This window comes from Pseudorasbora parva, chromosome 9 (genome assembly GCF_024679245.1).
Source record: "Pseudorasbora parva isolate DD20220531a chromosome 9, ASM2467924v1, whole genome shotgun sequence".
In the NCBI taxonomy this organism is placed as follows: domain Eukaryota; kingdom Metazoa; phylum Chordata; class Actinopteri; order Cypriniformes; family Gobionidae; genus Pseudorasbora; species Pseudorasbora parva.
In genome coordinates this window covers 5,702,028-5,729,511 of record NC_090180.1, presented here as the reverse complement: position 1 = coordinate 5,729,511, position 27,484 = coordinate 5,702,028, and the positions used below count along the sequence as shown (strand labels likewise).

Here is a 27,484-nt window from a genome sequence, read left to right as displayed (position 1 = left end):
AAAAAGATTTAGGTTCTTTTTAAAATGTATGTATCTATTTAGTGTACACAGTATTATGTTAAATTAAGCTGATTTTTAAAAAAACATAAAAAAATATAACAATTTATAGCCTACATTTTTTATATTAATATTATGTGTTAAATTACAAAATGTTCATATGTATTATTTTAGCTAATATGCAGGCAGCAGATTAATATTTTTCACTACCGTTCATCAGCCTACTTACATGAAACGGTACAGCTTTCTAAACTGCCTATAAATAAGTGTATCTAAAATAATTTAATAATTACCATTTATATCTTATGGGAGTGGAAGGCTTGCCACTCTGTGCGTTGCTTGTGCTTTGTATTCGTTTAGACTATTTAATACAACTGACCAAATGTGTTAAAATGTAATGTTTAATGTTTATAAAATAAAATAAAATAAAAGTAATATCACACTCAATAGCTTTCTGTTCATAAAATTATTCAAGTGTTCTATTATTAACAAAGGCTACTTCTTTTAAACCAAAAATAAGAACGTTTAGTCTTCTTTTCATATACTTCTCAGAAATATACTTTATGTACTTCTCTAAAAAATACTTATTGCACTCAGGTAGCAGAAAAGTTTATGTATATATCTGGCCTATATATAGCCTACTTAATCTTTTGATCAAGATTAAAAATATTCAAAGTAGGCTATAGCCTACTTGGCTTGTAATTGTGCTTAATTTTTTGACTGATTAGCCTATTAAATATATGAAAAAAAATTGACATAGTTTTACATACAGAATTATTAAACTGAAATACTGTTACACTTAAACGTATATAGGCTACTTTAAAATACTAAAAGTGTGTCAATTTAGTCCCAAGCAGTATTGAAAAAAAACAACTTAAAAGTTTACTAGGCTACTTGTACACATTGATACAATATAAATACTACATAAAGTATACTTAGAAATATACTTGAACATTACTTAAGAATATATACTTCATAAAATGAACCTTTTTGTATGAGTAGGCTAGGCCTATTGTTGTTTGCGCGTCACGAGGCCTACAACAGCACTCTTGCTCGTGTGATTGCTCTTTATTAAAATATCGCTACGTTGCTTTTGTTGTTTAATTGTGTTTAGAAATTGAATTACGCGCGTTTATGTGAAACTGCTTGCCGCCGAGTCAGGGTCTATATTTAACAGACCCAGTGGCCATACAAGGTCGTGCCTGTAGCCTGCAATCTGCAGAGTGGCAGCATTATTTCTGTTCAGTGGAGTCCCGTCCTGTCGGCTGCCCCATACCCGCCGCTGTGCCTGGATTTTCACTGGTTTCTCTTTTTTTTTTTTGGGAGTTTGCCCTTTCTTCTTTTTGAAAACTCAACTTTGACTTGGTAAGTGACTTTATATTTCTTATAGAGGCTTGCTTCGGCTCAAATAAGGGAAGTAGCGTGTGATAGGTCAGTGTAAATTTATGAATTAGTTACCATCACACCAGACAAAACTAGTTGCTCATAATCTTTTATGGTCTGATAGATATTATACTTTAAATACTAGGAGTTGTGTTGCACCATGTAGCCTATTTGAATAGTTTATATTAATATGTTATGTTAAGTCCTTTTAATTGTTTATGCCATTATACTAATTTGAACTAGAATGTTTATGTTACTATTTTGAAACTCTAAACAAAGATACATAGTCAAGTGTGTTGGATATGTGTGTTAGCCCGTACAGTATTTCTGAAAAACATCTAAGTAATAGTCAAATTTACACTCTCAGAAATATTTTTACTAAATTTGTACCTTTATGTGCACATTAGCTTGTCACTAAGGGACATCTTTGTACCTTATTTACCACTAAAAGGTCCATAGTAGTTCCTTAAGCATACATATCCCTATTCTAAGAGATCCCTTTAAGGTTACTGCCCCAGTGACAAGCTGTTGTACGCATCACAGTTTTTTTTTACTGACACTGTACATTCATGTTCAAAATTGTAAGTGTTTGCAATCAGGCGTTGTGTTTTGTGCATTTGAATTAACATTCATTGGGAATTGTACTTGATACTGCAAGCGGAGAGAGAAAGGGGTCCTTGGGACGATCTAAAAGCACTTCAGGATGTCAGAATCCTTAAAACTACAAAAGGAACAGCAGCAACGGGACCTTGAGACGCGTTATGAGAGCAGCTATCACCAAAGCTCCCTGTCATCTGTTAGCCGCCAGTCTTACGCCGCTTATGTGAGCGGCCATGGGTAAGAGGACATATAGGGGACAGTGTCCCTGTGCTCATGCTGCCCTGACGAACGGCCCCTGTAGAGCAACCCCCCTCACAAGCACTGCTTTTTAGATACCAGTGCTTTTATAACACATTCCACGCTGCTTATTTGAAAATGTGTGCATCATATTAAGTAACAACATCATAACCCTTTCATTATAACCATATGATGATGTTTGTTTGCTTTAAAACAGATCAGCAAAGTACCTGCAAAAAAAATGAGTTGTTTTTGTGTTGGGAAGCCTAATGAGCCTAAAGAACTAAGTACGCTAATGCATTTTCTTTCATCATCTGTTATCAGCTTCACTTTATGATGACCACAAATGACATCAGTGCTTAGTTATTTCAGTAACAAAACAAAAACTAAAGCCAATCGCAACATGGTTTCTTAAAAAAATCGAATCATCTACAGATGATGGTGTCTACAGAGTGTATGACATCTACAGAATGTATGTTTTCATCTATTGTAGTTGATGAGTAAATAATCATTGGTGGTTAACATGTGTAACGGAGGCCAGCTAGTAGTAGTTGCTGTGCGAGTAAACCTCACTCCTCTGACCTCAAGAGACGCACTAGCGACTGACGCTAGAGGTTGCAGCCTTTAGCCTCTTTGTTAGAGCATCCGACTCTCATGCCGGCGGATTCGGGTTCAAGTCCCGGTCCAAACAGTAGGGGTTACATATGGATGCTATAACATAAACCTCTCAAGCAATGCTAATATGCTTTTTTAGAAGTCTAAAGTCAATGTCATTTCAGTTTAGGTTTTAAAAATGTATGTTTAATACCCAAATACTTGTTGAATATCTTTAACATCACTTCATTAATCAGAGAAGTTTCTATTGCCATGGAAAATAATATTGCTTCTGAAGTGCTCAGCAGCAACCGCACACTCCTGTGACACGTTGCAGATTTTTCCTACACTCTCAAACTACTTGTACATTTGTATGATGTAGTATGTCTGTATTTGCAGTTAATCGGACAAACAGATGTACTGCCTCAAGCACACTTCATTGGTTGAGCCTGCTGGACCTGACTCACAGTGTTTACAATAATATTAGTATGTTGATGTGATCCATATCTTCACAAGCTGGTTTGGTTCATATAGCTAAAAACTCTTTACTGAAGATTACTTTGAAACATAAATGGGAAAACTTGCTGAGTGTGCTGTCGCTGTTACAGTCAAAGTACTTTGAATTGTTTTTCAAATATATAATGCACATATTTCTGTGCATTGGAACTATGTTCATAAATATTTAAGTCAGAGACTTTTGTTATAGAGGAACATATGCGCCACTGAGGACTGCATGATGCCATGACTCTGTGGCAGGAAGAATTTGATCCCCTGTGGGAATGAGCCAAAGTTATTAATGGTCTCTAAAGGATTATTTATGGTCACTGGAAATTGAAATCACGGTAGTTTAGCTGGACTGTAACTGTACATAAACTGTACAATACTTTGCTGCTTGAGCTGCTTTAAAGGGATAGTTCATCCAAATATTAAATTCTGTCATCAATTACTCACTCTCAAGTTATTCTAAAAAGAGATCTAGGAAGAGTTTTTTTGTCCATACAATAAACGTCAATGGGCTCTAATGTTTGGTTAAACTCGACCATCTTAAGAATATCTAGTTTTCTGTTCCACAGAAGAAATAAAATCATACAGGTTTGGAACAACATGAGGGTGAGTAAATGATGACAGAGTTTTCACTTTTGGATGACCTTTACGGTAGAATACTGAGAAAATTACTTGCTTTCTGAAATCTAATATTGTCATATTATTTCCCAGTTATGACAATAATAATTAGTGTTTCTGATGAATGTTATTTCTACAGAAATGGCTGAGCGCTTTGAGTATGACAAACCAAACACACTTTACTCTAATATGATTAATTTCATTTTTAATGCTGGCTGAATATTTCTGACAGCAATTCTGAGTTGTTGTGAATATACTGTAAACATTTCTGATTAATTAACTTATAATCTTCACATTTACCATAGACAGCACTTTTTATTATCATATTTCTTATGAAACAATATTTTAATGGACTGGAAGCTGCTATAGTCCTGAAATATTTTGTAATAGTGTTAAGGATAAAAGGATTAGTCTCTCAGATTGCAGACTGAGCTTTATGATTTATCTATAAATCAGTCCAAAGCCCATAAGGCTGTTGGCAGTTGTGAATGAGTGTCAGGGTAGACATAGTGTTCATCTCCTGCTGACATGACATGTCAAGTATGTTTGTTTCCAACTGCTCATGAACTGTCTTTTAGCAACAATCAACAAAAATGTGCATTAAAGACAATTATTGTAACATGGTGATGTGCTATACACAATAATAATGGAGTAAAAACCACCTGTAGTTTATATTGGTTTAATTGCTTTTTCTAAAGGGCTGCTTATTTCAGGATTTTTTTCTTTTTAATAAATGCTTAATGCTGTGGGTGTCTCTGCTAATATTTACTTTACACTAACACACTAAGATTGACTGTCTATTGTTTCATCCCCTGCTGAAATATTGAACATTTTGTTCCATTAGCATTAGGAAGCTTTGAGGAAAAATAAATAACTGACATGCTTTTATGGAATAAAGAATTTTCAGCCATTTTAATACTTTTAGTAGTGGCCATGTATTTTGCCATATAATCCGACTGTTTGTTTACTGACATCTCTGATGTTAACTGTTGTTTAGGCACAAGATCGCAAAAAAGAAGGGGGAGAAGAAACTGAGCGCAATCTCCAAAAAAGAAAAGCGCTCCTACCTGGCGGTGGACAAAGAAGACGAGGTCATTGGATACGTTGTGCCAGTCTTCAGAAGCAGGTGACTGCATATTGTGCTTAGGAAGTCTGAAATAATTTGGAAATAAGTTGATGTTGAATGTTTGCTTGGTGATGAAAATTTTGTCATTGATTCTTATTAATTAATTTTGACACGCTATAGGGGAGACACTCTTTTTTTTTGATTCGCAAATTTAAATGTAACTACTTATTACAATTATTACATGTACTTATATTTTCTACTTCTTCCTATTAGTTATTTTTTTGTGTTTTGACATTTTTATATACACGTAAAAACTGGCAGCTGTGATTGTCAAAAATTTACCGTAAAAAATATGGTGGCAACATTTTAGATTTTACAGGACAGCACTTAGTTTACTGTTTATTTTACAGTTCAAAACTGATTTATTTAAAGGTTTATATTGTAATAATTACATGTACACTGTAAAAATTTACATTCATATTAATATGTATTTCATTAACAAAAATAATGGAAAGTTACCAATACCAACCTATTGAAATGCTAAAATCTGTTGTGTACCTTTGATATACAGTATACTGACAACCACAGTGGAGATGAATCAGATGATGAATCAAAGCTTTCAGGAGCTCAGTACTAATATATGGATGGTTTCATTCACACAAACACTGAACACTATCATGGTAACACACATGAAATTTAAAAAATGCCATAAACATTACTTTAATGTCATTAGATGTAACATAAAACCCTAATATACATAACGGATTAGAAAAAAATAGAAGAAACAGTTATTCCAATGAAAATAAATCAAATGTTATGATTGTGTCATACCTTCTGTGTTAGAATAGATGTTATGATCCCTGTGTCACACAGCGAATTCTGTTTTTGAAATTTCTGGAAAAAAAATTCATTGTAAATTACACAATGATTTGTTCTTTTTCACTTCCAAAAACTATTTTTTTGTATTTTTTTTTTACTATAAAATTAAATTAAATGTAAGGTTAGCTCTATTAGTTATTCACGGAAACTTTCTGTTAACTAATAAACTGTTTTTCACCGTAGCATTTCTACTGTCTCTTTTTCCGTTTAAATCATGACCATTGTCTTTAAAGTTTTAAATAATTTTATTTTAGTTTTAGTTATCTTAGTACATCAAGTTACACTAAATGGAAATAAGAAATATTGCCATGGCAACTTGATGAAATTATTTTTTTGTATTTCAGTTAATGTTTATTTTAGTTCAAGTAACAGATTTTTTAGTTTGAGCTTCAGTTAACTCTAATAACTCTAAAAAATTCTCTCATCATCGATCCATTTTCATGTTCTCAAAACTCCCAGAGTGGTCAGGAGTTGTTCCCACTTTCTTTTGCTGTCTAAATACATGTTTTACATCTGACATGGAAGTCATTTGTCTAACTGTATTTTAAGCCAGACTGCTAATTAACTTGACGTTCTCGATTAGTCATTTGGCTACCCAGGATCTGATGGAGACTCAGGAGGAGGTGAAGGAAGAGGGTGTGGGGTATGTCGTGATGAGGAACCTGTTCTCCAGGGAGGCCGACTTCAAGATGACAACTGTGAGGAAGAAGTCCAGAGAGACTAGTATGAGAGAGTCTGCTGAACGCCTGACTCTGAGCAAGAAGGTTTGACCTAATATGTTTAACAAGATGCTTGTGTAAAACATTGTCCCTTTAACTGTTAAAAAGTTTTGTATGCAACTATTGGTGTCAGAATTGTATTTTGAGTATTACTGTAACAGAAGTTACAGTAATACTCAACAGAATTACAATACGAGTAATAATCAATATTACTCGTATTGATTTGAAAATTGTCAGTATTTGTTTTAGGGCTGTGCAATATATCGAAATATCGCAATATGCATATTACAACGGCATGCAATATCTGAATGATTTTAATGGGCTACTTCACCATTGTGAAAAGTGTCCGTTTTAGGTCGACACATATAGCAGAGAATAGACTGGGCACACGACTGTTACTTATGGGACTTGCTTGATGTTAAAAAAGTTATTTAAAAAACAATAACTTGCAGTCTCGCGCTGTCTGACACACACACACACTCACACCGAAAAGTGAACGACACTGCTGGTCACTTTCAGAAGTTGTAGCGATGCTTTCTTTTCCCAGAAAGAATGTAGAACACAAATGGTTTAATTCTCAGTTTTTAAATAATTGTTTTAATATAATTTAAATAGATTTTACACACTAATTGCAATATCGTATGGCATATCGAATATTGCATTATTTAACAAGATATTGCATATCGCATTTTTCTTCAATATCGCACATCCCTAATTTGTTTGATTGTTTTATCCTATTTTTTCATTTATTCACTCAAGATGCACGAGAGAGAAGAATTCCAGAAGAAGATGAATCCAGACAGTTTGACTCACCCCCCAGAGTTCATCGTGAAACCACGAGGCCAGACCGTGTGGGAGGGCAAGAGTGTGACCCTGCACTGCACTGTGGCTGGATGGCCCAAACCCCGCGTGGCCTGGTCAGAAACACTTCTGGATCAATATAATCATTAGTCATTAGACCAGTGTTTAATTAAACTCTGTTCTGTTTCCCTCCATCTAATTCTGCTTTTCAGGTACAAAAACAATGTTTTAATCGATGCTAAGTCTCACCCTGAGAAATACTTCACAGAGAGCCAATACAACATGCATTCTCTGGAAATTAAGAAGTAAAGAAAGTTTTTATTCATTTATTAGCTTTTGGGGATTCTTTATGATGTTACACTAAATGTGTGGGATTATTTCATTTGTTAGTAATATCAGAGGCATGCAAAACAAACAGTAGGGGCACGGCTGCATTATATATTATATAACTGCTGTTTTGTTTTTATTTTTATTGCATTATGCAACTCTTCTAGTTTTGCAATGAAGGTAGCCTGGCATTGCATTACAAATCTATATTACTAATATAATATATTATACATATACATGTATTAACTATATTATATTAAAATGATCTAAAAAATTATTCTTGCGGGTTTCAGCTGTAATTTTAGTGACACTGCTGAGTACCGGATCTCTGCACTTAATGTGAAGGGCGAGAGTTCTGCATTTGCCCCTGTCATTATTAAAAGTGAGTATTTTTTTTAAAGGCATTTAAAAAAATTCTTCTTTGTTTAATTTTTATTTTTTTATACAAGTGCTCACAGTCAATCCAATGTGTATTGATGCTCAGATCTTGATTCTTGCCTTTATATAATAAGAAGCAATTCAAAAATTAGTTTTAACATGCATCGTCCAAAAAATGTGTCTTTTATTGACCTGACTTATTTTAGAAATACTTTAATGATGTATTTTTAGTTTTTAAAGAACATGATCAAGGGGTCATTCTACAGTGCAGTTGTTTTGCCTAGATTATTATCCTGAATGAAGAAACTCTCTTTGGTCTGGTTTACACCTGCTGTCCCCTTGACACTCTATTTTAAGACCCTTACAGCACCTCAGTATGTCTTGTGTTATTCGAGAGCGTCTTTTTACTGCCTCTGCAGAGTGACAGCCTAATGCTATAAAATATCTTGATTGGATCTTCATTATTTAATACTGTTAGATGTAACATTCGTGTGCAAGGTTCATTTCAATATTTATAGGAGGAAAAGATGGTTCTGTTTGCAGTGCATTATGCATTAATGTGTCATTTAAAATGTCATTCCAAAAGCACTAAAGAGTTTATTTGCTTTTTCCTTATGAAGGATTCAAAGAAGGAGAAGAGGCAATTGATCGGCCCCGTGAGTTTCCCATACCGTTTTATTCTCGCTTGCATTTGAACTTGTCCATAGCCCATAAACCTTTAGATGAGTACAAATGTATTGTTTTGGCCTTTACAATAAATTGTACAATTTCAAATAAAGACTAATATCTTTGTTTGAATGAGAATAATAGAAATGATTTGACCTTCCAGCTGTTTCTGTTCATACTCTGCTCAGATGGTTACAGTCCTGAATACGGCGTGACCTTCAACACTACTATCATTGACAAGTTTGACGTTTCTTTTGGCCGTGAGGGAGAAACCATGAGTTTGGGCTGTACAGTCATTGTCTACCCCACTGTGAAGCGCTACCAGCCAGAGATATTGTGGTACAGAAATGGTAGGTATAAACGTATTGCACCATGCCGTTATTGTGGATCTTAAAAAGCTACTTGCAAATTTAGCATTTAAGCATTAATCACTGTCACCCTCTGTGTTTTTTATATGCAGTACCCGTTCATTAAAGTGCAGTTTACAGTCTGTAATGATCCCTTTTCTTAATCAGGTGTCGTCTTGTCACCTTCTAAGTGGGTGCACATGCACTGGAGTGGTGAGCGAGCTACTTTGACCCTTGTGCATCTGAACAAGGAAGATGAGGGTCTCTACACCCTGCGTGTCAACACCAAGTCAGGCTTTGACACCCACTCTGCCTATGTGTTTGTCAGAGGTGAGTCCAACCTTATCTTAAGTGTCTCATCTCACTATGAAAGGCAATGTCTAATTGTCAGTGCACAAATTGTGTGCACTGTATCTTTAAGAAGCGAACGGCCGCAGTGTTCGGTTTCTCTCTGGGAATGTAGCTTCTATCTTTGGTTGACAGCACTAAAGGCAGCCAGTGTGAAGAACAAGTTACACTCTCATTCGAAAGTTTGGACCCGGTTACATTTTTGTTTTAAGTAAAATAATACTTTTGTTCAGCAAGGTACATGGTACAAGGTTTATATATTTATTTAAAAATAGAAACATGTATAATAAAAATGATAGTAAAGAGAACTATAAAAATATTTCTATTCCAAATAAATGCTGTTCTTTTGAACTTTCTGTCCATCAAAGAAAATATATCACAGTTTTGCCATCACAGGAATAAATTACATTTTAAAATACATAACTTAAACCCATTATTAATTGGAATAATATTTCACATTATTTCATTACTGTATTTTTGATCAAATAAATGCTGCCTTTGCAAGCATAAGAGACCCATGTCATATCATACTGACCTCAAACTTTGAAAAGTAGTGTAAAATAAGACTGTTAATCTATTTTTAAATACATTAAAACAGAAATAAAAAAATGTCTAATTGTTTTATATATTTATTCATGAATACAAATCTAATTATATCCACTTCAATGGTTTTCAGGCTTGTTGTTGGCTTAAAAATTGGATGTGTTTTTTTCCCGAAGTGTTATGGTTTTCGGGAAGAATCTTTTTGACGCTTATATGATAAGATCATTAAAATACTTCCTAAGTTAGGAGAGAGCTGAAATTAGCAAGCTGTGTGCACCGAGCGGAGGCGCTGTCATGTATCTTACTTTGCCATAATTAGATATGACAGCAGGGCATATTCAAGCTGATTTGTGTGTTTCAGATGCTGATGTGGAGGAGGAAGGGGTACCTGTTGCTCCGCTTGATGTGCGCTGTCATGACGCTAATAAAGACTATGTGGTTGTTACCTGGAAGCAGCCAGCAGTGGAGGGCAGCAGTTCCATCATGGGCTACTTCATTGACAGGTGAGTCAAACGCCACGAGAAGTGGGATCACAAAGACCATGTCAGTACTCCTTATTTAAAGGAACTGTATGTGAGAAATGCATTTCAATTATTCATAAAATGACCCCGATATGTCTCTAGATTATGGATATTGTCATTTAAAAGTTCTTGTTGCAGCCCTCAGCTGGTGTTGATGTTGACATGTTGTGTTTTGGCCTGAAGCTCTGCCCGCCACATATCGACCAATCATGATGTCAGTATTGTTTCCAGGTTGCCAGATCTGCTCTAGTTACCACAGCTGCAGCTACAAACGTTCCTTCTGATCCTGCAGCCAATCTGGCAACCCTGAGTCAGGGGGAGGGGGAGAGGGGATAGTAATGGCAGTACCAGTTTTGGCCACAATCTTACATACACTTCCTTTAAATCTTTCTTCACAGGTTGGAGGTTGGCACTCATCATTGGACCCAGTGTAATGACACTCCGGTGAAGTATGCCCGTTTTCCTGTCACTGGTCTTATTGAGGGCCGCTCCTACACCTTTAGGGTGCGAGCCCTCAACAATGCTGGTGTGAGCCGTCCGTCCCGGGCCTCTGACCCCGTAGTTGCCATGGACCCTTCAGACCGGGCCCGTCTTAGAGGTGAAGAATATATATGAACTAAAGAATAAAGACTGAAGAGGAAAGAATAAATACTGATGAACAAAGCCAGTCAGTTTTGCTTATGAGTGTACTTTTTTTTTTCACAGCTGGCCCTTCGGCTCCATGGACTGGAATGATCAAATTCACTGAGGAAGACCCCACAGGTGAAATATTACACACATTTTTTATTTTGTCTAAACTACTGTTCATTTTTGGGGTCATTAAGATTTTTTGAATGAAATCTGCATTTATTTGAACGAAAATACTGTAAAAACAGTAATATTGCAAAATATTTCAGAAATATTTCAGTTTCAGAAATGATCCTTCAGAACTCATTAATGCAGATTTGGTACTCAAGAAAAATGTATTCTTATTAATAAGGTTGAAATCAGTTGTGGTATTTAATTTGTGTGTGTGTGTGTGTGTGTGTGTGTGTGTGTGTGTGTGTGTGTGTGTGTGTGTGTGTGTGTGTGTGTGTGTGTGTGTGTGTGTGTGTGAACCATGATACTATTGCAGAATAAAAGTATTCATTAAAAAAAATCTTAATAACCCTAAATATTATGAACAGTAGTGAAAAAAACTAACGCTGAAAACTAAAATTGTCATTTTAAATGCAACAAGTACATTTAGACATCACATAAATATAATGTACAGATTTGTTACATTACATTTAACAGTGTTAATAAATGATTAGTGTTTTACTATGAATAACTTCAGGTGAGCTTTAGATAAACAAAGGTAATCTAAATCTAAATATAAAGGAAATGAGGTACAATATTAAAGGGTTAGTTCATCCAAAAATGAAATTGATGTCATTAATGACTCACCTTCATCTTCAGAACACAGTTTAAGATATTTTATATTTAGTCCGAGAGCATATGCAAGTGTTTGCACACTATACTGTCCATGTCCAGAAAGGGAATAAAAACATCATCAAAGTAGTCCATATGAGACATCAGTGGGTTAATTAGAATCTCTTGAAGCATCGAAAATACAATTTAGTCCAAAAATCACAAAAACTACGACTTTATTCAGCATTGTCTTCTCTTCCTGGTTTGTTTTCAATCCTCAAATAAAGATTTGAACGGTTATGAATCAGCGTATTGATTCATGATTAGGATCGCGTGTCAAACTGCCAAACTGCTGAAATGATCTATGGTTGAAATCACGTGACATTGCCGATCCGAATCATGAAACAATCCACTGACTCATAACCGTTTGAATCTTTATTTGAGGATTGAAAACAAAAGTTTTTGGGTGAACTAACCCCTTAAAGCTACGTATATCCAATATCTACCAGTACATTTCTAATATTAAATTGAGCATCTCTTACATGGTGCATGTATTGAGAAAACACATTTGGACATGAAGCCTAAATGTACTAGTGAATATGACATATGCTGTGATTGTGAGGTGCATTAATACTGTTGTCTCTTTCAGTGGGTGTGGTCCCTGGTCCACCTACTGACCTGGCTGTCACTGAGGCTACTAAGAGTTATGTGGTCCTGAGCTGGAAACCCCCCACCCAGAGAGGACATGAGGGTGTAATGTATTATGTGGAAAAGGTGAGGCAGAATGTAAACAGTATAAAGTATTTGATTTCCCCTTGGTTTATCACATTTGAGACTAACCAATCTTTTCCTAGTGTTTGGTGGGTACAGATACATGGCAGAGGGTAAACACAGGGATGCCAGTGAAGTCCCCCCGGTTTGCCCTGTTTGACCTTGCTGAGGGCAAATCCTACAGCTTCCGTGTCCGCAGCTGCAACTCTGCTGGAGTTGGAGAACCGTCGGAGGAAACTGGGGCGACTACTGTGGGAGACAGATTGGGTGAGTATTAGCACTTGACACGAAAAAAGAAAATGGGTTACTGACACATGCTCTAGACTGCATAATAGATATTAATAATAGATAGGTATGTTTCAGTACGTATGTGACAAGTGAGGCCATCTCGTACACTTTCTAATCCTTCAGAAACATCTAGTGGCAATGAATTTGGGACGGTACTATCAGTATCAGTTTATGAAGGTACTATGAAAAAGATTGGGGTCAGTAATATTTATTCAGTAAGGACGCAGTAAACCAAAAAAAATAACAATATTGTCAAAAGTGATAATAAAGACATTTCGATTTCTATTTCAAATATAAATTAATAATATTATATATCTATATATATATATATATATATATATATATATATATATATAATATATATATATATATATACACATACACACACACATATATATATATATATATATATACATATATATATATATATATATATACATATACAGCTCTGGAAAAAAATTGAGATCACTTAACATTGAAAAATCAATGTTAAGTGGTCTCTTTATATATAAATATGGAGTAATGATGCTGAAAAGCCTCGCTAACACAGAATTTCATTTCAAAATGTACTAAAATAGAAAACTGTTATTTTGAATTGTAATAATATATTTTTGTGAATTTTTAAGAGGTTTTCAAAAACATAATCTCACTGACTCCAAACATTTGAATGCTGAAATATTTTATATATATATATATATAAAAAAAAAAAATAATTCTTTAAATATAAGTGTGCCTTTAAAGTGGATGAACACTGTTTTGTTTTTTGTTTTGTTTGTTTGTTTCTAGACCTGCCCTCTGTCCCAGGGCCTGTTGTTCCCATCAGAAACACTGACACCTCTGTGGTTGTGTGCTGGGGGGTATCTAAGGAGGTTAAGAATCTGGTGGGCTATTACATTGAGGTTAGCGTCAATGGCAGTGGTGTGTGGGTTCCTTGCAACAACAAGCCAGTCAAAGGCACAAGGTATGCCAAACCAGCGGCTGACTAGGTGCTCTGAGATGGAAAACTGCTTTAAATATGTGTTGTTATTAAAACTAGAGGCTTTTCAAGTGAATTACAATAAAACATCTTGCAGATATTTATACCAAGCTATTGTTCTGTAACTGGTCATAACTTGGCTTGAAATTTATCATTTGCTTCTGGTGTGCAGGTTTGTGTGCCACGGGCTGAACACTGAGGACAAATGCGTGTTTAGGGTGAAGGCTGTGAACGCTGCAGGATACAGTGGAAGCACCGCCGAATCTGAGGCCTGCATTGTGCAAGCGAGCATTGGTGAGTATTGCACGCTTTGTGGATATAGGGTATGAAGTCGACAGGTAGAATGATGTTTACATTGAAAAAACATTCAAATTGTTTTATTTCACCTTTTAAGAATCAGAGCCCCAGTGGTTTGGAAAACTTAAATGTTTTCATTCTATGTAATTTTTTATAATTAAATTAATTTATTGTAGCTTTGGAAATGCTTAAAAACCATTTAATTTCTGTGATTGATTCAATCTTTCACTAAATTGTGCCAGTGCTTTCCTTGACCCGTACAAAAGCATCCTCCAGATTCACTCCATATGTGCAATATCCTCTTGCTTAACCACCTGTGCCATCCTGAAGTCACTAGTATATATAATTGGTGTGCTACTCATACTTTGCATAGTACCCAGCTAAAAAAACAAAACTAAGCCTGCATGCTGCATGAAGATCTCATTTAAACGAGTCCTGCCTCTGCATGCCCTGCCCAGCTGTCAGTACTCCTTTAATTCCCTCAAAAACACACAGCCATATCCTGTGTGACGAACATCCAGGTACTAAGATTAACAAAGCAGCCAAGTGAAAGAGACAATAAGGGTATTTCGTTAAATTTCCCAGAATGCAAAACATGCTGACTAAAAATCGGACAGTGTGTGTTGTCATGCAGGTGTGTCTGTGCTGTATGTCTGTTTCGTGAATAACTGCAGGGTGTGTGATGCGAACCCGTGCATGAGTATGGTGGGTGGTAGAACAAGTTGAGCGAAGGTCATCTTGTGTCCTGTGCACAGTAAGTATAGACCTGTTCAGACTCATCACCCCCCCCCCCAATAAATAAATATTTATAAAGCACATTTTTGCCCAATATGTCATTAGTGTAAAAAAAGAAACGGTTGGTTTAATTTAAAAAAGTAAGTAACCTGGTTGCCATAAAATTGAGTTTATTGAAATTAAACATTTGAGTTGATACTATGAAGGAAATTAGTTTAATAAATAGAAACTCAAAATATTATTGTATCTGAACCACATAAAAATGTGATAAATCATGAAAATAGCACAATTTCACTGCGTCATCACAAATAAAACACACATTTACCCGATATGCTTACAAAATCTTTTAATAATATTTGAATAAAGGTCGATTCTCAAATAATGTTCATTGTATTAACTCACATTTTTAATTTGAATGAACTCAAAATTTTGAAGGCAAACAGGAAACTTATTTTTTAAATAATTTTTTACAGTGTACAATGTGAACTAGATTTTACTTTCTCACAGTAATGAAAATGGATATATCATATAATATATATCATTAACATTATATGTTTGTTATACTGTAAAGAGAATAACATTTTGATTTGCATTACAATTAAGAAAATGCAGTTGCAATGCAATGCAAACAAAAAATGTAATCAAATTACAGGTGTTGATGGGGAAAGTGAAAAAGTTCTTTTAAAAAGTCATAATGAAATCTTAGTAATAATAGTCTTCATTTTGTATTAATGCAGTATGTAAGTTCTACATTTAACGCTAACTAACATTGTTTTAATTTTTTTAACAAGAGCTGCAGAAATACTTATTTTGTGATGATCACAAGCAATGTTTGTTTTTAATAACTGAATATTCTAAATTAAAATGTTAAGTTATTATTTTGTCTGCAGTGTTCAAAGAAATTAAAATGCAGAATGTGTGTATAAAGTACCATGATTTTGTATTAAGAGCACACAACAGCTCTTCTGTTGTGAGACAGATCTTGTGCTCTTTCAGGAAGAGTGTGCAATAATTCTTTTTTGGGTTAACAGATGTGAAACTGTCCATGGGTGAATATGTTGTCGGGCTAAACTAAGTCTTATCCTTCTATAGCCGTCCCAAGCCCTCCCTCTGGTGTGACCCTGCAGGAGAGGGTCCGTGACTACATGGTGCTGTCCTGGCAAGCTCCTGCTAATACTGGTGGAGCAGATGTCAGAGGTTATTACCTGGACTACAGAACAGTGAAGGATGGAGTCACAAGCAAGTGGCATGAACTCAACCTCAAGGCAGTCACTGACACATCTTATAAGGTAGGTCATGATATCAGGGTTGGATTTGACGGTTTGTGAATTTATGGAAAAACATTTAGAACAACAACGCTTATGATGCCGAAGACTGAAGACCAACACTGATGGTCTAATGTATAAATGTCCCTCTTTCTCTCCTGCTGTCTCATTGACTTAGGTGACAGACCTGAAGGAAAACAAATTCTACCAGTTCCAGGTGCGTGCATTCAATCAGGCTGGTATTAGTGAAGCCTCCATACCCACTGTCGCCTTGGAGTGCAAGGAATGGACTGTTGCTGTTCCAGGTAAACCAGCCATCATTTATATTAGGTGAAGACGTTTTTATAAACATACGTTCTTGTTTAGATCAGTATAATGGGGAGAAGATAAAAAAATTATTGGGAGAAATCGTAATGCTCAATATGTTATGAGCTATAGGAGTGTAACATGCTTTTTGAGTTTGTTAACTATAGTGCAGTGGTTCTCAACCTTTTTGACTCCCAATGCCACCTATTGTCCACAACTATATTAAAGTCCCCATGACTTTTCCAGTTGTTCATGATTTAATGATAAGGACCTGATCAAATATCTGAGCTTGGCATAACTTGAAAATGTTATATTCATTATAAAATGAAAATTCTATTAGTGATTTTTACAGGTTTAGAAATCACGCATACAGGTTTTTTGAGACATTAGGAACACTATTTCTTCACAGAAAAACAGTAACACTTTACAATAAGGTTTCATTAGTTAACATTAGTTCAATATTTTAGTTAACATGACCTAAGAATGAATCTTATGTAATGTTAATTTCAACATTTACTAATACATGATTAAAATCAAATGTATTTGTTTTGTTAACATTAGTTAATGGACTGTGAACTAACATGAACATAACAGTTAATTATTATAACAATTATAACCATTCTAATTAATTTACCGTTGAAATGTTGCACGTATATATGTAGCAAGCAAAGGATTTATCATAATATAGGATTAATATAATAAAGATATGACTTCTGCTGTTGTTCATAAATACCTGTAGTGATGTTGTACAATGAGGACATTGTCATGTTGCCGGAAATAGAATCGTCAGTGTCAATGTGTAGTGAGCCAGGGTCTGTACCATCTTTACCAGGACCCGAATTCATGTACACAATATACTGGTTCACAACCTAGAGTTGATTAAGACACAACCTAAATTGTGTCAACAGTAATTACATGATTGGGTTTACTTGTCCGTTTTACCTGAAGTGATGTATGACAGGTGTTTCTTTGTGTGCATTTTATTTTTCTCCAAACCCAGGCCCTCCTCATGGCCTCCGTGTGCAAGAGGTGCGTAAAGACTCTATGGTGCTTCTGTGGGATCCACCAACATTCGATGGCCGCAGTCCTGTGACTGGATATTATGTGGACTTTAAGGAAGAGAAGGGCAAATGGAGATGTGTCCAAGAGAGATCCACAAAACATACTTACATGCAGGTAATTAATGTGTTTTTTCTTAAAGCGACTGTGTTGGTCTCACACATCATTTTGTTTTATGCAGGTCAGGTTCTGTTTTAAGAAACAATTTTTGGTTGTTGAAACAGAGCTGTCCTTTTGGCATAATTGCAAACCAATTTCTTAGAACTGGCTTTTTTAATGATGTTTTTATGTCATTATTTTTTTGTGTGCTGAGACATTTAGCTATTATTCAAAGGAACATAAAGAACAAAATGTTTTTCACTCATATTAGTTTTCTCTGTTTGATAAAGATATCTGGTCTCCAAGAGGGTGTTTCATACAGGCTGCGCGTCCATGCTAAGAATCTGGCAGGTGTTGGTGTGCCATCAAATGCAACCGAGCCAATTTTGGCTCAGACCCGTCCTGGTGAGATTATATTCAAGGACATGGATACAGCTGTGTCATAGAGGAAAACATCCGTCTCTCACCACCTGCACTTTCATTTCGTTACACATGATTACACAGGAACCAATGAGATTGTGGTGGATGTGGATGACGATGGTGTGATCTCTCTGATCTTCGAGTGCTCTGATCTTAAAGAGGACTCTCAGTTTGTGTGGTCTAAAAACTACGAAGCCTTCACTGACACTTCTCGTCTTACCATTCAGACTGCTGGGGGCAAGTAAGTCGACTTCTGAACTGTCTAATATAGTCATGTAAAGTTTTATTAAAGGGTTAGTTCACCCAAAAATTAAAATTCTCTCATTAATTACTTACCCTCATGTCGTTCGACACCCGTAAGATCTCCGTTCATCTTCGGAACACGGAGATATTTTTGTTGAAATCCGATGGCTCAGAAAGGCCTTCATTGACACCAATGTCATTTCCTCTCTCAAGACCCATAAAGGCACTAAAGACGTCGTTACAAAGCCCATCTCACTACAGTGGCTCTACAATCATTATATAAAGCGACGAGAATCGTTTTTGTGTGCAAAAAAAACTAAATAACGACTTATATAGTAACAGGCCGATTTTAAAACAAAGTTTAGAACGGTTATGAATCAGTGTATCGATTCATGATTCGCCAATGTCACGTGATTTCAGCAGTTTGGCAGATTGACACCTGATCGAATCATGAATCAATACGCTGATTCATAACCGTTCGAAACTTTGTTTTGAAATTGGCCCATATAAGTCATTATTTAGTTTTTTTTTGCGCACAAAAACTATTCTCGTAGCTTCATATAATGACTGTAGTATACTACAGTGGCTCTACAATCATTATATAAAGCGACGAGAATCATTTTTGTGGGCAAAAAAAACTAAATAACGACTTTATCGAATCATGAATCAATACGCTGATGCTTTGTTTTGAAATTGGCCCATTTTTGAGCACAAAAACTATTCTCGTCGCTTTATATAATGATTGTAGAGCCGCTGTAGTGAGATGGGCTTTGTGATGACGTCTTTAGTGCCTTTATGGGTCTTGAGAGAGGAAATGACATTGGTGTCAATGAAGGCCTTTCTGAGCCATCGGATTTCAACAAAAATATCTTCATTTGTGTTCTGAAGATGAACGGAGGTCTTACGGGTGTCGAACGACATTAGGGTCAGGAATTAATGACTGCATTTTCATTTTTAGGTGAACTAACCCTTTAACTCTCATGATCTGTTGGCATTGAATGTTTTTATGTTTGTGTAATGGGTAGTGGAATAATGTACATATAAAAATAAGAAGCAAAATCAAATTCCTCATTCAGTTTTCCTGTCATAATCAAAACCAACTGATAGATATTACGATATTACTCAAACTAGTGTTTTTAATATAATATAATATAATATAATATAATATAATATAATATAATATAATATAATATAATATAATATAATATAATATTATATTATATTATATTATATTATATTATATTATATTATATTATATTATATTATATTATATTATATTATATTATATAATATTATACAGAGTATTAGGGTTAACTATATGTGCGAGTCATTTGTTATGTATTATTGTTGACAGATTCATACATTTTCCTTTATGTAGGTCCAGAGCCATCTTTAATGACCCATCGTTGGATGACTTGGGCATTTACTCCTGCGTGGTGACCAACACTGACGGTGTCTCTGCCAGCTACACGCTCACTGAGGAAGGTGAGTCACTTTCCTTTCATTCACGATTGCAGCTGGTGATATTCCATCCCATTACATTTCTTTGAGCGACACTCATGCTTAAGAAGGAAACACAAGGAGATCACTGCATCTGCTGAGGTGTACAGCAGCTGCAGATTTCTTTTCCATAAACATTAAACAAATTATTCCACACTGCAAATAAATCACTTCAGTGTTTTCCTCGTAGAGTCCAGTAAGAAAAGCACATGCTATAAATAAACAAAGCACACAACATAAGTATGTTGACTACATGAAATGTTGTTTACTTTTTGTAGGACTTAAGCGCTTGTTGGACATCAGCCGTGACCACCAGTTCCCCAGTAAGTGGTTTACCTAGTAGTAGACCAACTCCACAATCGAATACTATAGTCAGTATGCATACTTAATATGCATTTACCACTTAGTTAATTGTGAGCAATTTTCTTCAGTAATTCCCTTCAAAAGTGAAATGGCCATTGAGCTGCAGGAGAAGGGCCGTGTGCGCTTCTGGGCTGAAGTTGGCAAGTTCACTTCTAACTGCCAAGTGGAGTATGTCTTCAATGATAATATCATCCATGAAGGAAAGGTATGATATAACAGAACATTTTAGCTCCAATGGACTTTACAGGCATTATTTATGAAACGATCTAGTACAGCATACTTGATCATCTTTTGTTTGTCAAACTCTTCAGAAGTACACAATGAACTTTAACAAATCCACTGGCATCATTGAGATGTTCATGGACTCACTGGAGGTTACTGATGAAGGAACCTTCACATTCAACCTTGTAGATGGCAAAGGAACTGGTCGCACCAGCTTAGTGCTTATCGGAGAAGGTGAGGTCACAATTTTTATTTGATTTTGTTGTTTTTAAGTCAAACTAATATAGAAAAACTATGGGCAAATGAGACGACTAGTGGAAATGCTTATATATTAATAATAATATTAAATTAAATTAAATATTTGTGAAAATATTAAGTGAAACATTTAGTAAAAAAGTAGTGACAATCATAAAACAGATTTTTAAATATTTGTCATTAATTTCACATTATTACTTCTTCCAGTTTTCATTTTAAAATGGATTTTGAATCCCAGATTTTAACATATAATTGACTATATATTTGTGGTCATTGTCTGATTAAATATAATTTTGCTGCAATTCTATCATCAGTTACGCAAACCAATGAACCAATCTCACTAGTACAACTTAATAGAGCTTTATTTGAGTGTCTCCTTTAGAGGGCAGAAGAGTACCATTTATAGCTCCAAATCCAGCTGAACTAGACAGCAAATGTGTTGTGTTCTAGCTCTGGGAAATGTTTATGAATGGCCTCTAAACAGTATTTAACAGTCAAGCTGTAGTCTGCATGCTTTGATCATTTCTTTTTATAATGCTGATTTACAGAGTTTGCAGAGCTTCAGAAGAAATCTGAGTTTGAGAGAGCAGAGTGGGTTAGAAGGCAAGGTACGCTGTCTACACTCTTTTTTTGTGTGTGTTTAATCACATTTTAATTGTTGAAAAGATGTCTAAAAATATTCTCCCACACACAGGTCCTCACTTCGTTGAGTATCTTAGTTTCAAGGTCACTCCAGAATGCGATGTGCATCTGAAATGCAAGGTAAGACTCTGGGATTCAAAGGTAGGTACATGAAACCGCCTGTCAGTGCTTCGGGTTGAAAAGATACTTAATTAAAATCCCCCTTTTTCCATCTTTCTCATGCTGCAGGTTGGAAACATCAAACCTGTCACTGAGATCGCCTGGTTTAAGGATGGAATTGAGATTGAAGAGGAGGATGAGGATGCTAAGAAGATCGAAAAATCTGATGAAGTGTTGACCTTTGACATTGGCAAGGTCAGACTTGGTTGGGCGATGATGGGGCTGTTTTTGAGCTGGGATTCCAGCATCGATACAATTTTTATAATGAATGCATTTTGCTAGATGCAAGCTTTGCTACGCTAAAAGCCACTGTCCTCTCTGACACACGGACTCATAAATGATGAGATATTCACATATACTGCAGAATATCTGTTCTCTTCATAGATTTAAGGAGATTTAAGTTATTTTTATTATCTCAAAATACTTCATAAAAAGTAGTAGCTAATGTTTAAAATCAACATGAAACAAAAACTGAAATTAAATGCATGGAACTGGTCTTATTGTGCATGATTCACCCATACATGATTTTTCTAAGAAATTCATCTTTCTAATTTATTCCAAATTTAATAACTTCCTCTGCCTCTAAAATGACTTCTATTTTCGGCTATGTTTTACGTATTGTAACCTTTCAAAAATCTTGCCAGTAGTTAACACATCAATGTAATGCTGGTTAATGTTAATGTAATAAAGGTTGCAGCAATAATAGTAATAAATAAGACTAAAATGGCACATTATGGCAGTAAAATAGCCCTTAAAGTAAGAATGAAATGGCATAGCACCTACGTTGGGTTCTATAATCTTTTATCATGTTTATCATATCCCATACTTTGAACAGACAGGATGCATAACCTATTCAATTATGTATTACATTTATGTCCATATATCATAAATATATGTTTCTTCCGTGTGTGAACCTTGGTTTGAAGGGAAGGCAGTTCCTAAAATCAATTAGATTCGGATTGCGGTTTGTAAGTAATGGAAATTATCATATTATATGCAAGTCTGACCTCCATTTTGAAATATTAATAGGTTCTAAATATTGAAAGCCATCTGAGTTTGACTGAATTCAACTACCAGTAAGGTGCCAGTCCAGATGGACTGAGAGAGGGGTGGATTAAGTGCATGCTGCAGAAGAGGGGCAAACTCCCTTGCCACTCCAATAGGTGGTGCTGGCATTAACTGCAATGTTTGTTTAATTCACAGCTTGTTATTAAGAGTGAAAAGGCACAACGGAAAAAGAAACCTGCAACCGAAGAAAGTCCAAGCAAGCCAAAAGTCTGGAGCTTTGATTAATAAGTTGCCATCATTGTCCCTGTGTTGTTATTTGTGGTGGTGCTGTCTTTTCCTCTCTCACTCTGTTGGCCTGCAGCATCTTCGGCAGGAGAAAAGCTTGGCTTTTCGGTCTTTCCTGTTTTGTTTATTTAAATGTTGTTAAAAAATGTTTACCTTCTGATTTGTATTGATAAAGCTAATGTCCCGTATCTATGCCTAACTGTTCCCTCAATTCCCCAACAGATTTCTAAGAAAGATGCAGGAGTGTATGAGGTTAAACTGAAGGATGAAAGAGGAAAGGACAAAACTTTGCTGAACCTGACAGATGCAGGTAGGAGCTACTTTGTCAGCAGGGTTGATCAAAATTCTGAATTTAAGGATTGGCTCCCTTTCAGGACCATGAGATGGAATTTGCATTGAACAGGACACATCATACAGAATGTTAAATTGGAATTGGAAGTGGAATGACAGGAAGTGGAATTCACTCATTTGCAATTCAAAGAAATTCAGCACAGACACACCGCAGAATTTCATTAGTCCAGAACAACAGCAAAACGGGCAAGAATGAATTTGTTGTTTTACTTGATGTTTCGTCTGATATGAAGAGCTTCTTTGTATATAATATATATATATATAAATATACAAAATATGTATTATTAACAAATAAGCTCTTCATATCAGACAAAACATCAAGTAAAACAACAACAAATAGGGAACACATGGCACCAGGATGTACTATGGTAAGAAGGCAGCTGAGTCAGTGTGATGCTTTGGGCAATGTTCTGCTGGGAAATCGGGAAATCTTGGGTCCTGCCATCCATGTAGATGTTACTTTAACACGTACCACCTACCTTAGCATTGTTGCAGACCATGTACACCCTTTCATGGAAACGGTATTCCCTGGTGGCCTTTTTCAGCAGGATAATGAAACAAAGCCACAATAGTTGTGCCACAAAGCCAAAATGGTTCAGGAATGGTCTGAGGAGCACAACGAGTTTGAGGTGTTGACTTGGCCTCCAAATTCCCCGGATCTCAATCCAATCGAGCATCTGTGGGATGTGCTGAACAAACAAGCCCTATTCATGGAGGCCTCATCTTGCAACTTACAGGACTTAAAGGATCTGCTGCTAACATCTTGGTGTCAGATACCACAGCACACCTTCAGGGGTTTAGTGGAGTCCATGCCTCGACAGGTCATGGCTGTTTTAGCAGCATAAGGGGGACCAACACAATATTAGGAATAATGTTATGTCTGATCAGTGTATATACCCTTTTTCACATACCGATGATACGTTTCCACAGTTACCAACATCACAAATCTAGATTTTTCATATTTTCACTTAAATATAATGCACATTTGTAATGCTATATATTGTGTTATATTACCTTGTCAGTAAATGAGAAAAAGTTAATTAAAGCTGCTGCGAGGATGATTCTAATACAACGGCTGAGAAGGTGATGGCAAATTTTACATCTTTCTCTCTTCTTTTTCATGAAAACTCTTGAAAAAATGATTCCGCTATTAGAGCAAATTTAAATACAAAATTATATTTGCTGTCATCTCCTATTTACTATAGAAGTTTACCCACCTATGAGAACTTCCACTTCTGAAAACCCCAGAAATGTGAAAAGGATCCATTTTTTAAATTATACTTAATATATCATTGTTTATTCTTGCATCCTGTTTGTCACAATCATTAAATGTATATTTCTGTTTTTTCGGTCAATAGGTTATTTAAATGTGATTTGTGACTTTTTTCCTCAACAGGTTATCAAGCAGTGCTGAACGAAGTGTTTAGAGTAATTGGTGAGTGTTCTGCCATCAGTCCTCCACCACTCAGTGTTATTGAATGTACAGTAACATGATGCTCCATAATGAACGTGCACTCAAGCACTTGGATTGGACCAATAAATCTCATGTCATTTGTAATTTTCATGCATTTGTTTCTCTGTTCCTGTAGCCAACTCTTCTACTGAGCTCAAGGTTATGAGCACAGAACATGGAATCATTGTCTACTCATTTGTTGTGCACTATATTGAAGATCTCCGTGTTGGCTGGCTTCACAAGTAGGCTTACTGCCCGCCTTCTCTATCTAATATCTGTGGGCTCTTTTTTTGTGACTTCAGTGTCACATTAAACATAAAAGAACACTATTTATTACAAAAACCAATCCAGTCCAAAGTTTTGTCAATTAGTTAGCTTACTGTACCATATCGTCTGATGAAACTATGACCAATGGCCTTGTGTGTTTTCTCTTTGTTTCTAACTGGTATCAGAGAATCAAAGATCTCCTACTCAGAGAGAGTGCAGTGTGGAGTCACCGAAGAGCAGCTGTGGCTCAAAATTAACGAGCCCACCGAGAAGGATAAGGGCAAATATGCCATTGACATCTTCGATGGCCAAGGCAACGTCAGGAGAGTTCTTGACCTGACAGGACAAGGTAAGAGCTCAGGTGTTCCAACACACAGGACCATGCAGCCCTTCTGCATTCATTAGAGGATGAAGCAAACATACTTTTTAAAAGTTTACTTTTATGGTTAATATTTAAATTATTTACATACCTGGTATTACCTTTTATATTATTCCCCCCCCCCCCCCCCATTCCACTCCATAGTATGGGAGGAAGCATTTGAAGAATTCAAGAGACTGAAGTAAGTCTAAACTAATAAAAACCATCATATTCTATTAATGTGACAAGGATTTGTTAGCTTTCTACTTTTCCATGGTCAAGACCTTCTTGCAGAAGCTGTCACAACGGTACTAAAATAGACCACCCATGAGTGTGTTACTGTAGGCTTGCCGTGAAGCATTTCCTGATATTGAAAAGTGTGAGGCATTACCTTTGCAGTCACTGACACTATTTAAAGACCTAAATAACAACTGTGCGGTTATCTGTCTTTCCTTCCTCAGGGCGGCGGCCATAGCAGAGAGAAGTAAGTGATTGTCTTTTTGTACAGATTAAAAAGCACACTATAAAAGCAATCCAATTTAACATTTCACTTGCAGAATTATTATTCTGTTTAATAGACGTAATTAATATGCCTAAACACATTTCTGAAAGCTTTTGCTGGAATGCAGTTAATTTCTTTAGAGGGAGCAGATATTGATTTACTTCATCATGATAATAAAGCATTTCAAAAAGCTTCTTGTGCTTATTAAATGGTTTGTGTATCTATAGACCGTGCCCGTGTAGTGGGCGGCCTACCTGATGTGGTCACCATTCAGGAGGGCAAGGTAATACAATCATATATGTGCATCACATTTCTTAATGGATTTATTGATAATGTGGCCTAAGATATTATCCCTCTTCACCCTTTCTCAGTCCCTCAACCTCACTGGCAACGTATGGGGTGATCCTGTTCCCGAGGTCAGCTGGATAAAGAACGAAAAACCGCTGGTGTGTGATGAACACTACACACTGAAGTTTGAGCATGGCAAGTTTGCCAGCATCACCATCGCCTCCGTTTCCACAATCGACTCTGGGAAATATGCCCTGCTGGTGAAGAACAAGTACGGCACAGAGGCAGCAGCATTTACTGTCAGTGTCTACATCCCAGAAGAGGAAGCGGAGAAGAAGTAGTAAAGACGCACAAAGGGAGAGAGAGTTTTAACAAATGACCAGTATATCTTCCAAAGCATTTTAATTCAAAGCATGCACACCCACAGTACAATATTATATAGTTTTAACTTAAATAAACATGTTTGTGGTTAAAAAAACTGAATTTGGCCAAATGATGTGGGCCAGTTTTGCTTCTGGGCTTTTCACACTATGCTCAACCCTAGGTTAACATCTTTTTTAACCCAGAATTAATTCTACTCCACTGGGTAAAGCAATCGTTTACATCTTTAAGAAGGTTAGCAGGGTTATGAAGTGTCAACACCAAATTGTGGTGCCAAAAGTGTACCATGTAAATTGCTAACCCAACCCTAATCTATGAACATATTGAGGTGTTAACCTTAAAATTGTACCAAACGTATGCAGTCTGCATTTCTGATGTATAAACCTTATCAAATGTGGTCATTTCTTAATCCTGGGTTAACAATTTTAAGTGTGCAAAGCCCATTTAGCAACTGAAGATGCATCTCATTGCTTTATGTAATCACATTATACCTGCAAGTAAAGAAGACAATATTAACAATATGTTTTGAAATAAAAAGCTTTGGGTGTTGCTTTATTTCTAAGCATAACTGGAATGTAGTGCAAAATTAGTGTGTAGTGTGTCATCTCATTTCAATTAAAATTCGTATAGTTTCCAATGTGATTCCACTGCTTTTTGACACAGTATATCAGTAAAAAGGGCCTAAAATTCATATTTAAAAGTAGACAATGTTGTAAAAGTTGCTAAACCATGTGATTTGGGTGAATCCTTTCTCTTAACAAATCTAGATACATAATCTAATTTTTGTTATATAATTTATTGTTATATGTCTGCTTAATATCGCTTGTCTTTATATGTAAACATAAATATAGTAAGTTGGCACTTTTGCAAGGTGGTTACATGTGCAGGACTTTCAGATTGCACTGGCACAGCTATTGTTAAGAAGCTGTTGTTGTTTTATGCTCTCTAAAGCTGACACAGCTCTTAATCATAAGACCAATAATCAGAGCTATGCAATAAAATCAACCCATTGCAATGCATAAAACTTGTTTGGCTAGAAAACCTGCCCATTCTGGATTGTAATTGGGACTGCGC

General features: G+C 35.8%; 1 protein-coding gene across 2 annotated transcripts; it reads left to right on the top strand.

Annotated features, from left to right (window-relative positions):
• The first annotated feature begins 1,225 nt into the window (after window positions 1-1,225).
• myom1a (myomesin 1a (skelemin)) lies at window positions 1,226-27,001 on the top strand. Of its 2 annotated transcripts, XM_067453617.1 has the most exons (37): window positions 1,227-1,362; window positions 2,039-2,217; window positions 4,931-5,059; window positions 6,462-6,642; window positions 7,357-7,514; window positions 7,611-7,703; window positions 8,019-8,107; window positions 8,724-8,759; window positions 8,958-9,119; window positions 9,285-9,446; window positions 10,369-10,510; window positions 10,927-11,126; window positions 11,234-11,290; window positions 12,567-12,691; window positions 12,772-12,955; window positions 13,763-13,937; window positions 14,125-14,246; window positions 16,077-16,273; window positions 16,428-16,554; window positions 17,556-17,731; window positions 18,004-18,118; window positions 18,218-18,374; window positions 19,755-19,861; window positions 20,155-20,199; window positions 20,308-20,444; window positions 20,551-20,695; window positions 21,265-21,324; window positions 21,411-21,478; window positions 21,587-21,712; window positions 23,033-23,120; window positions 24,558-24,596; window positions 24,751-24,856; window positions 25,067-25,230; window positions 25,405-25,441; window positions 25,701-25,723; window positions 25,969-26,024; window positions 26,113-27,001. In XM_067453617.1, the coding sequence occupies exons 2-37, from the start codon at window positions 2,084-2,086 to the stop codon at window positions 26,368-26,370; spliced, it is 4,380 nt and encodes a 1,459-aa protein (XP_067309718.1). In that variant the 5' UTR covers window positions 1,227-1,362; window positions 2,039-2,083; the 3' UTR covers window positions 26,371-27,001. The 2 variants fall into 2 exon arrangements, with proteins under 2 accessions (XP_067309719.1, XP_067309718.1); XM_067453618.1 differs by lacking the exon at window positions 2,039-2,217 and having other exon boundaries at window positions 1,226-1,362; window positions 26,113-27,000.
• The last annotated feature ends 483 nt before the right edge of the window (window positions 27,002-27,484 follow it).

Excerpts from the sequence above, each read along its gene's own strand:
- myom1a (XM_067453617.1), top strand. The coding sequence starts at position 2,084 with ATGTCAGAATCCTTAAAACTACAAAAGGAACAGCAGCAACGGGACCTT. Across the intron at positions 21,325-21,410 it reads AGAGTGGGTTAGAAGGCAAG|GTCCTCACTTCGTTGAGTAT; the intron begins GTACGCTGTCTA and ends TCCCACACACAG. Across the intron at positions 21,713-23,032 it reads TGACCTTTGACATTGGCAAG|ATTTCTAAGAAAGATGCAGG; the intron begins GTCAGACTTGGT and ends ATTCCCCAACAG.